The sequence below is a fragment of the Hippoglossus hippoglossus genome, chromosome 9 (assembly GCF_009819705.1).
Source record: "Hippoglossus hippoglossus isolate fHipHip1 chromosome 9, fHipHip1.pri, whole genome shotgun sequence".
Taxonomy (NCBI): Eukaryota; Metazoa; Chordata; class Actinopteri; order Pleuronectiformes; family Pleuronectidae; genus Hippoglossus; species Hippoglossus hippoglossus.
Window position 1 is genome coordinate 4,243,877 of NC_047159.1, and position 11,907 is coordinate 4,255,783.

The 11,907-nt window shown below is 40.8% G+C and overlaps 1 protein-coding gene across 4 annotated transcripts in view; it reads left to right on the plus strand.

Moving 5' to 3' along the window:
• Positions 1–11,907, plus strand: part of taok3a (TAO kinase 3a) — a 67,936-nt gene that overhangs the window by 30,600 nt on the left and 25,429 nt on the right. For all 4 annotated transcript variants that reach the window (XR_004615086.1, XM_034597071.1, XM_034597072.1 and 1 more), the window contains exons 3-10: positions 843–1,091; positions 4,681–4,752; positions 5,121–5,222; positions 5,458–5,503; positions 6,289–6,385; positions 7,290–7,403; positions 8,952–9,043; positions 9,255–9,348. Coding sequence is in view for 3 of the 4 variants with exons in the window: in XM_034597071.1 (XP_034452962.1) it covers positions 960–1,091; positions 4,681–4,752; positions 5,121–5,222; positions 5,458–5,503; positions 6,289–6,385; positions 7,290–7,403; positions 8,952–9,043; positions 9,255–9,348 (749 nt within the window). In the remaining variant the exon portion in view is untranslated. The remainder of the gene's footprint in view (positions 1–842; positions 1,092–4,680; positions 4,753–5,120; positions 5,223–5,457; positions 5,504–6,288; positions 6,386–7,289; positions 7,404–8,951; positions 9,044–9,254; positions 9,349–11,907) is intronic.

Genomic DNA, 11,907 nt, shown 5'->3' on the forward strand with positions numbered 1-11,907 from the left:
CGCACAAATGCAAACACCCACAAAAAGCCATGGACACACACACACCAATGTGGATAGAGTCCGAAGACACTATGTGACCATGTCTGGATGTTCCCAGCTGTCGTTGACCAACCAAAGTTATTTGTGCGTCAGTGTAATACTTCGCCGTACGTATTATTAGTTTACCTCACAGACTGTAAATATAGATGGACAAGATGACAGCTCCTCAAAAGGGAAGCCAAATAATGTTGATCTACCCCTGGTGGCAGTATAGGTCATAAACTGTCTCCTCCATGTTAGTAGCTGGGACATGGACCAAACTGAAAAGTCAAAGTACACATTCTTATCACACTGATGTTCATTCAAAGTGTTTATGTTTCTGATAAGTTTGGTTTTAATTAGTTACTTGATGCTATAAAATGGGGTGAAACATCAGAAGTGACAGCTGAGACTATGATTGGTCGAACACGTGTGTGAGCATGACCTCGTTACTGCAGCTCCATCCCCTGATCGCTGCTGCGCCGACTCTGGTTCATAAATGATGTCATTGGCGCAAGGTGACAGCATTCGTATCAGGGATATTTTACCTTCGTTTCAGGAACGCTGGAGGAAGTTATTTTACAATCTATGGTTTAACTACATAACAATTAATTTAACACTGATTATATTCATAGTTACTTTCACCACAGCCTGTTTTTACGTTTCCTTTCTAGGGCTTGATAAAAACTGTCTCGCACACAGGAAGTGATATTTTCTGCAGACGATCTGCATATTTTAACCTGAGTGAAATGTGATAATCTTGTCCAGTGCAGTGCACAACAATAATGTCAGCTCAATGTTTTTGTCTCTTTTCTGTTTCCCAGGTCTAGCTGGCCAATGCCGGGCCCATCGTGGACATCTGGCGGCGGTAGCAGCAAGAGCAGCAGCAGCAGTGTTTATGTGAGCGTGGTCCCCGGCGCTTAGCCCATGTCCAGCCCATAATGCCGTCGTCCACACGGAAAGGTGTGCCGAAGGACCCCGAGCTGGCCGACCTCTTCTTCAAAGATGACCCCGAAGATGTCTTCTGTGACCTGCACGAGATCGGACATGGCAGCTTCGGTGCCGTCTACTTTGTAAGTGCCGTGGTTCTGGAAAATGTGTGTAACATTCAGGGTTGTTTCCTCGGTAGACTATACAGGAGGCAGGACACAACAATTTTTGCGTCCATTGTGTGTTAGAAACCACATCAACACAACCACTTGCTTGCAAATTCAGCAAATCTTCCTGCTGCATTTTCACACGGTCTCAGTCGGACATTTTCCGCATTTTTCCCTCTGGAACAGGCAGGAATATGTCTGGCTCCTGGAATGTCCAGACTTCAGTGCACGTGTGTTTGAAAAGTTTTAGCATTTTGCATTTTTGCTCTGTGGGAGTGATCAATAAGAATTTATCGTCTTTTATTTGAATTGATTCAGTTTGAGTTTTGTAGGTCAGAAAGACAGCATGTGAAAGAGAAGCTGGATCATTGAAGGACGTACCTCCACTCACCATAGCGCTCCAATCCCTTTACCACATGATGATGAGCTTTGATTTATTTATTAACTAGATACATATTCTTTTATTGATCCACTGATTTGCACACATGTTAGTGCAGCCCACGATATTATCGCTCTTTGAATACAAGTGGAGACAGATTCCCTCTCAGCACTTTCTCTGTAGCCTTTCTTATTAATCTCATCATCACTAATTACTCATCAAGCCTTTGATTCTAAAGCTGCGTGGAGGAGGGTTGAAAGCGACGCTGCCTCTCTCTGCTCTCTCTTCATTTCTTCTCCTCTCCTCTCTTCTGCCTCCCCCCCCCCCCCCCCCCCCCCTCCAGATGCTGGACCGGGGGCGATAAGTCTCCTCCCTCCCTCCTCAGACAGATGTTCTCTTGGTATAGAAAAACAGAGAAGCCGTTGATAGTGGGGCAGGATTTGCCCGGCTGCCAGGGCTTTACTATCCCCTTCTATCCCATGTCATTCCCACACACACACACATACATGCACACACACACAGACACACAGACACACACATCCCCAGTACATCACTAGCCGCCCTGGTGCCCATGTCCGTCTGGCTAACAGGCTCCAGTGTGTGTCTAAATCCTGCCAGTGCTGTGCTCACTGACATACTTCTGCATTTGCATTACAACTGGCACACTGTTAGCTTAAGCTATTAGCCCGAGCGGCTTTAGTGAAAATGTTTCACAGGGCTTTTTGAAAATTCCAGATAAAGACGACAAATTTCCGAAAAAGTTTAAATACCAAAATGGCTGCACTGCCAACAAATTGGTTATAGTGCATCAAAAAATATATAAAAAATACTTAAGAAATGCTGTGTGACATTATTATTATTGTACTAACCTTACTTAAAATCATAGTTTCTTTGCCTTATTTTGTATGGATGTTCAAACTGTAGCATCCTTTGAAGAATATGAACTGCAAATTTCAAGAAAAGAGCATTTTAATTTATTTTTCTTTATTAGAAAATCCTAATTTTTTCTGTCTGCAGTCTTCACATCACACAGCAGGCTTGTAGCCCAAAAAGCAAAACTCAGGGTCTTTAAATTCCTCTCTGCTGCTCATTAAACTCATTGCTTTGAGCACACTGTAATAATTGATGTTGACATGAGAAGTCCACTTCTTTTTTATCTGTTTATTTTAGCAGCAGGGGGAGTCGGGAGGACGCAGACATTTTAGGAACCAAATCAAAGTGAATTTCTTTAAACCTCCGAGCACCTGAAGAAATGGAGTCAGTACAGAGTCACTGGAAGAAAATTAAAACTTCTTCAAACCCTGTTGCACTGAGACGATATTACGAACCACTGATCTACTGGGGTGCCTCGTGATACCAGAAATATTGGAATCTGTGTCAGGTTCACGGTGGTGGTGGTGGTGGGGGGGGGGCAAAACCCAGGTGACATTGGGCGAGAGGCAGGGTACACGTTGCCAAACCGTCACAGGGCCATGAAGACTTTAATTTTACAGAATACACAAAGCAGCAAATATGTGCATTTCGAAAATATTTCTTATATTTTCTTAATTCAAGCTCTATATATATATATTTGGTTATATTTCAGTTTTGTCTTTATTTAGTTATTTGTAATAAGGTGTATGGTTGAACTGTAAAATATCAACCTTACGAATCCACCAATTTTTGTCGATGTACCTGTCTCAGACAATTTTTTACTCCCTAATATCGGCATCAGCTCCCAAAAATCAATTTTTCTCAAGCTCCAGTCTTAACTTTTAAGAAGTAAATGACTGCAGCACTGATTTTCTGTAAGATGGATACAGTTTAAATGCACAACATTATTACGTGAAGTACCTTGGGATAATGTATGTTGTGATCTGGCAATTCAAGCAAATGACAGAATGGTGCAGTGACTTCCGCTGTAAATTCATGAATATTCTCCAGATTATTCCTGCACTTGCATGCATATTCAGATAAGTGCAATTGTACGTTCATTCATAGTTAATGCGTGGGAGGACTAAGGAGGAACTCCATTATGGAAGTGAACAAGGGGAATTCCCTGTGTTGAGTATGCAGGCCCATCACCCAGAGCTTTGAACACACGCTGCTCTATGTAGAACGAATTCACCCCCTTTCTTCTGCATTGACAATTACCCTGAATGTATTTCAATATTTCAGCATTGCATGATTTTTCTTTCTTTTCTCTACTGCCACCTATCTATACACTACACCAGAGGGAATGACTATTATGCATGAACTGACAGGCAATAATACGGATCAAATGAATCTGAAAAAAAACTCAGACGGGAATAGAGTTGCCTGCTGTTAATCTAATTCCATTTGAATCTCGACATGAAATTCCCATTTATTTGTAAGTGAGATAAGGCAGAGATGAGCGCTGAGGCTGAGCTGCAGCATAGTCGTCCCTGAGGTCAAACGACTCGAAGGTTAACGCCACGGGTTTAACGCCACGGGTTTAACAGGGGCACATGTGAACACTTGCAGCAGCGAGCAGCTGCAGGCGTCCGCCTAATCGCATTGTTGAGCGCTTTGATCAGGTGGAAATGTGTTTAAATTCAAATTGCTGTTACCATCGTGTCACTCACATGGAAATGTATTGCTTTGTGCATTATGATGTTTTGCAAGTTAACCTCTGAGTAACCTCTGAAGTACTTCATGAGGTAGTGTCTGGTGAAAAGTCATTTATTTCCAATTCACAGAATGCTGTTTCTCTCTGTACTCTCTCATGATAGTGTGTATATACATTACATCTTCATTTCTCTAGCTCTTTGTGCCGGCGACAGCCAGTGGCCAGACTGAGGCTTTAGTGTCCGGTTGTCCGTCCGTCTGTCTGTTACATTCTTGTGAACACGATATCTCAAGAACACCTGAAGGGAATTTCTATTAATTTTAGACTGAAAACTGCACTGGATTCATAACGCAAAGTTTAAACAAAAATCACTAGCTGCTCGATCAGTCATCAGGATCTTTGTGTACAACAGTGAAATTACTTTAATGCAGTGTGTTACCTCTTTATAATGAGTTGTTTGATATTGATTAATATTGATATAGAGCTTTATGACCAGGGGAAAAAAGTCCTGTGGTACATTGTGGGAGGGTTAATGTACGAGCGTCTGCTTTTGTGTACGATTTTAGACTTTTAAGACTTTACCAGAATCTGACCTCTTTCGTTTTCAACCTTTTCAGGCTCGTAACTCTTACTCCAACGAGGTGGTGGCCATCAAAAAGATGTCCTATAATGGCAAGCAGACTACCGAAGTAAGAAAACACACACCACACACACACCACACACACAATGACAATAAACATCAACAACAAATGAAAATAATTCATCACCCCCAGACGAAAACGTTGGAACAAACGTCTGCCATCGAAAAGTTTCAGGAGCAAGACACTAGTTTAAATTTAATGTATTTTATTCCTCTGTTTAGTCTCAGTGTGGTTGCAGTGTTATTTAAGTCTTATCTTCCCAAGGTAAGAGATGAATGAAAACCACAGCACCTGTGTGCGAGTGGTTGCTAAATTGATGCTGTGCCGTTGCTCTCACAGCGTTGTGCACTTGTGCTGTTGTGTGGTTGTACCTGTTGTGTTTATCCACCTGTGCGTCTGCTTTTTGCTTTTGGCAGAAGTGGCAGGACATCATTAAGGAGGTCAAGTTTTTGGGACAGTTGCGACACCCAAACACCATCGAGTACAAAGGCTGCTACTTGAAAGACAACACTGCCTGGGTTAGTGGATCTGTCTTCTAGTTCACGTCTTATTTATCCTCTTCTTATATTTGTCTGTTTCTTTTCATATTTCTCATATCATTTCTCCTTGTGTCCCACTGACTGTGTTTCGTTAATAAGAACTTGTGATCAGTTTGCAGAACCACCTCATAACTTTTCACAAACATGACGTAAAGCTCTTTTATGATTGAGTGTGAATGATCGGTTATTGAGCTGTAGCTGTGTTCGGTTTCAGCTGGTGATGGAGTACTGCCTGGGCTCCGCATCAGATTTACTAGAGGGTAAGTGTATTTATTTATTTAGAATTTAACGTGGGCCCACACCTTCAAATAAAACTGCTCTTTATTCTCTTTGTCAGGTCGTTTATCTTTTTCCAGAAAGGCGCTGCTCAAGGCCAAAAAACCTCTAAACATTGGATTATTGAGCTATAAACTGTTCATACTATTGCAATTTTCTATATATCCTTGAGTTTATATTGCATGTTTACTCATTTATTACTTTTTTATTTCCCCATAATGGGGCTTTTAAAGTTCTTATCTTATCTTATTTTAGATAGATAACAAATGAGAATAAACATGTTGACTAGAAACTTTAGTTTTATCCTGTTTCCACCGTTTTTCTGTCCTCTCCCATCCTTCTACCATCTATTCAGTAGTTTTTGTTGACAGCTCTAGACTCAACTTTATTCTCAACCTAATTGTCCTCACTTTTAACTCGGTAACTGAATATAAACACCAGTCCAGATCCTTTTTGACCTGAGTTCATGAGGTTTTGCTTCATTCTTCTCCTGAAACTCATCAAACCTGATGATCTCAGATTATTTCCTGTGGTTATTTGTTATCATTATCAGATATTTGACACTTTTGTCATATACAAACTCAACAAAGTGTTCTGTACTGTGGAACTGTCATATATAGTTTAGATTAAACTTTATTGCAGATAGTACAAGTACATCGAAATGCAGTTTTACATCCAACGAGAAAGTACAAATAGTAGATTAAGGTGCTGATAGTTCATTATTGTGTCATTCAAGTTTCCTAATCATTTTCACTTATTTCTCCCCTAGTTCACAAGAAACCACTCCAAGAGGTGGAAATTGCTGCCATTACCCACGGTGCCTTGCTTGGACTGGCTTACTTACATTCCCACAATATGATTCACAGGTGAGTCAGTTTGTTTCTCCGACTGGAAAACGTTTCCCCACAGGAACAAACAGTGATTTTGACTAAAACAAGATAAAACGAGATAAGAGACACTTGACTTCTCTCTTTATTGCACCGTTTACTAATTAATCTGTAAAACCTTGTGTTTGTACTTTTGTTTTGTCGTTGCTGAACATCACTGTGAGGAGGTAACAGCCCTTCTGTCGCACTGCTTCTGCACAATATTAGTTTTAATGACGAAAATTGTTTGATTGTCATCCAACTGTGGTTCAGAATGAATCCTTTTGCCTATTCTGTCATCACCATACACTGTATAGAAACATGGACATGACCGCTCCCAAAAGTGAAGCCAAAGTGTCTCAGTCATCCCTGGTGGCTGGCTGCAGTATAGGTCAGAACCCTGACTCCTCCATGTTAGTGCATGGGACATCGTCCAAACTAAAAAGCCAAATATATTTTTTCTCAAAGAGGTTTTTTAGGTAGTTCTTATCACACTAATGTATGTTCAAGTAATTTTATTGTATGGTTTTAATATTTAAATGGTTTAAATTAGTTTTTTGATGCTATAAAACCGGGGTGAAACATCATGATTGACAGCTGAGACTGACTCTCGATTGGTCGAGCATGTGTATCGATGGGAACTCGCTCCATACTCTGATCACTACTACCACTAAGGTCATGTTAGGCTTAACTAAAGACAAGGAGACTAACTGGTGTCATATTTAGTCTTTTTGACATATAGTAAACGAGTACACCTGTAAAATCACAAGATACTTGGGCCTGATATACGTTCTCTTGGTTGTGATGCTATCATCTATCTTGTCTTCATAATGCTCCTTCTCTTCATCCTTCTCTTCATCCTTCTCTTCATCCCCCTCTTCATCCTTCTCTTCTTCTCTCGCAGAGATGTGAAAGCTGGTAACATCCTGCTGACTGAGCTCGGTCAGGTCAAACTGGCCGACTTTGGCTCTGCCTCCATTGCCTCACCTGCCAACTCCTTTGTGGGAACCCCTTACTGGTTAGTATACACATGACAACATGGAAGAAAACACAGGACTTTGATTTTGCATAGAAATTACAAATTGTGCTGCACAGGTCGGCTTCTTTTGTAGCCTTGTGTTGCTGCAGGGTGAGTTTCAGGTTTTCACCTTCACGCCGTCAGTGATTTCTGAATTTCGATGCCTGAGGCTAGTCTCATAAATTATAGGAATTTGCTTGGTTCACATTTGTGTTTCACTCTCCAGCCCTTTTCAGACATGCAGTTCTAAATGCTGTTCATGTGTCTGAATGAGCGTCAGGAGTGCTTTTACATTAAAGTCAGAGCAGACATTTTAGATTCGACCTAGTTAAACTAATAAATCATTAAAATTAATGAGGGTGTGAGAGGGCTGAGCATATCTCACGCTCAAGTTGGTCGTCATCGATGCAGCGTGTGAGTAAACGTACAAAAATTTGATGTCCTATGATGCCAAATATTAAGCTAGCATTGTTCTTTTTCTCTTTAATAACCCTGTCGCATTAAAACCAATGTTATGACCCAGCTCATGAGGTGTAAGGGTAGCAACTTAAAACCAGATGTTGGTGGTTGAAGTTAGGTATTTACTGATGGAGGTGAAAATGAGTGATTTAACTAAAAGAAGGGGAGAAGAGCAGGAGTTACAGATTCACCCAACAACCAAAAGTAAACAAAACCAAGTCAAAACAAAACCTAACTGACTACTGTACTGGAACAGAAACACAGTGAAACAGCATCACTGTTCCTAGTGTGTATGTGTGAGTGTTGTATCAGTTCCTAAAAAACCTTTCCCAGTCCCACGGTAGATTCTCAGAAGTCTTTACGATGTCAAAGTTCACTCAACGAAACAAACACAAATCAATCAACAATAGGTTCTCTAATGAAACATGCTGGCAAACTGGAAAGATCAGACGTGTTGATCCGCTCTTAATGAAGCGCAGTCTTGATTAAAGAACCTGATTGGACAGGCTGCTGCTTCAATTAGGTCAAAGAGGAAGTAGGAAGGTCGGGAACCACACCTCCAGGCGGTGTCCAATCGGGCGTGAGGTTCCACTCATCCTGCTTCAACTACAATAATAACTACTAGTTAAATACAGGATGGAGGAGGCCGCGCCTACAGTCGTAACACACAGGCATTTACTGATTGACATCTTTGGTCCAAAAGACAAACAACCCACAAGGCGGCTGTTATATTTGTACTGTCTCTAAAGGACGTAGGTTTATGTCTCAGTATAATAGGTGGATTTTATACAGTTACTGCTGTGATGTCCTTCGCTGTTCACCTGCTACACAGAACTCTTTTAAGCTTTGATGGTGAATGAATTCGTCCCAAACAGCTGGACGAGTGATGGATGGTCCTGCAGCAGCCAACAGCACAACTTTGTCTCACGCGTCATGTTCACAGAAACACACATGTTCCCGAAAAACTGAGCTGCAGTCACAGCATAACTGAGTCTTTGAAAGCTCTGAGAGGTTTAGCAGATTATACCATTTTCATGGATTTCACCTCATGCTTGCTAAACTGTGTGTGTTTGTGTGCACACACCTCAGGATGGCTCCCGAAGTGATCCTAGCCATGGACGAGGGTCAATACGAGGGGAAGGTGGACATCTGGTCCCTGGGTATCACCTGTATTGAGCTGGGTGAGTCTAAATCTACCCCCTGGTTAAAAGTGTATATATTTAACAGACTTGAGCTTATTAAAAGTGATGCATGAAACAGGTTGACACGGCAAACGTTTAATTTCAAATCTGCCTGATTCAAGCAGATTGTGGTGATGGTGAAAACTTTGGCAATAAAGCCTCTCTCCTCTTCTTCCTCTTCTTCCTCTTCTTTCTCTGTCTCTTTTTTCAGCGGAGCGCAAACCGCCCTTGTTCAACATGAACGCCATGAGTGCCTTATATCACATCGCCCAGAATGACTCTCCCACGCTGCAGTCCAATGAGTGGTGAGTTGAACACACTTCTCAAATATTACAGTTCTAATTTACCCCCCCCAAGTCTGAAGAATTCCAATAAGTATTAGGGCCATGGTGAAGGAAATAAAAGAAATTAAAGATATCGAGAACATATTTTATATATCACGAGAAGTCGTAATTGAGAAGAAAATCATAATATTACAAGAAGAAAGTTATAATTTAATGATTTTACATTCTTTTACCTGAAAGGTAGAACAGAAATATATTACGAAATAACTAGAACTAGGAAGTCTGTGAGGTTCTTTCTTCAGAAAAGACTTTCTCACAAAACCTTATCTCAGTCCTGATACTTGAGGATCTGATGAGCCCAAAGAAGTTTTGTTATTTGTGAAACCTACACTTAAGTATAACTTAAGAAGATGCTCCACATTCCATATTCTAACGCAGGCAACAGGTTTCCCCGTCTGAAATGACAAGTAGCCTAAAATTACAACTTTATTATCGTAAAATTATTTTTCTTGACCTTGTTCTGAAAAAACCTCAAATGATTTTTTTTTTCACTTTAAGTGGCCCTAAAACAAATGTCTTTTTTAAATGCATCGCTCAGTTAGTGTGATACGTCAAATTGTTGCTTCGGAGCATAAGTGCTCATTCATTGAATAAAAAAACCATCAAATTATCAAACTCGTTCATCTTCAATCTAAATAAAATCCAGCTGCTGGTACAATATCTCCAGTCTACTGTAAATACTAAAGCTCCGTCCGATCCGGGCTCAATCAGAGTAAAACACATCCCTTTGTTAATCTGCTCGACTTGTGATCCGAGCCACAGGCCTCGTGCAAGGTCGCACTCTTAAGTCTCTTATGTAATTACCTGAGAAGCCTCCGCCACAGAGACACTGTGAAAATACTCTCGTCATTCCCGCCGCGCTCACACGCACGTTGTCATGTTTATCAGCATCACAACAAAGCAGTGTGATTATTCTAATATTATTCTATTATTCTTTTTGTTTGCTCTGCTAACTAGGCCGTTTCTCTCTGCTGACGCTCTGTGTTCTGGCTATAATGTGGAAACACAGCCTGCTTTATGCATTACTTTAGGCTGCTATCAGCCTCACAGCTCATGACTGTGGATGCTAATAGATTCTCCAGAGACGATCCTTCCAGACATAAAAAAGAGAAAAACTTAAAGCAATTTAATTTGGGCCAGCAGGTTTTAAACAGCTCTTTGCTGTCTCTTCTCAGCATCAGCCCATCACACAGTGTCGGAAGAAGCACTTCACTTCAGTCAGGGCCGGTCGCTCTGCCTTAATGGAATTTGACATTTTCAAGTTAAGTGTAGCTAAAATTAATAAACTGATCATTGGTTTCTGCTGATATAGAATATATCTACGGTAACAAAGACAGATTTGGTTCTTTTTCTTCTGTGTCGTAAATAGTAATAACACAATGGGTGTTCATTGTTGAATGGAGGACTTATTTTAGGAAGATTAATCAGCTCTAAACAAAAGAGTAACTGGAGCATGAAACGATTTTAAACACTCAAACAACAAAGTCACCACACCTGAGCCATTTGATGATTTATGTTCTCAAATAACAGATAAATACCTTAAGAACACATTTTGTATAATTGCATTGACTGTGACTATGTTTACATGGACACCAATGTTTCCAAAATGAGTCTTAAGATCCTAATTTGAGAATCGCTTATTCTAAGCATGACCTTATTCAGGTGAAGATAATCATCATTTGCATGTCAGTGTCTTGTTCAGACTATTGTCTTAATCAGTTTGATATTAGAATATTTATGTCCATATAAAATTGTCTATAGCATAGTTTACGCGTTAATATACATGATATAACCTATAGTTATCCTTTATTATTTTACATTGCTGAGCAGACAAGAAGATATTTTTATAAATGTGTAAAGAAGTAGATGAACTAGATTAAAACCCTACTATCAGTGAAACAGCAAGGCAGCAAATAATCCAGCGTTCCTCCGAGTTGCTGTCGACGCTGCTCACACACTGCACATGAGGTGTTATTGTCAAGGGAGGAAAACAGCACTCGTGAATCACTATATTAACCCTATGTTTGCTGTTCTCACTTTAAATGTACTTCTTCCATGATGTCATTACTATGCCATCAAAGTGAATGAAAGCCGTGCAAGCAAAATAAAATATTGCAAGAGTGTGCATCTTGTGCCGGGAAGAAGCAGAGTGTTGCTCTCTCCCTGCCTCAGAACAGCCCGGAGGCACCACTGGCCTTTCTGTGTCTTCCACCTAAGCTCTCAATTAAATCAGGATTCACTTTCACACTTTACAGGAGAGCACGTATTGTGGGCTCGGAGAAACGAGGCAGGGGGAAACGTTTCGAGTCAGAATTCGCCGCCTGTGACTGTGATCGGCCTTTTTTTGTAAAATTAGCGTTGGTTTCTACCATCGTGCTGAGGCGAGCGACTGTGTGGGGTGGCGCGGGGTTGTGGTATTTTTGGAGGAGCTCCAGCGGCCCGAGGCGTTAGCAACATACCGCCAGATGAGACTAGTAGAGACATCGGCTCTGGAGTGTTACCTCACTGCACAGAAAACAC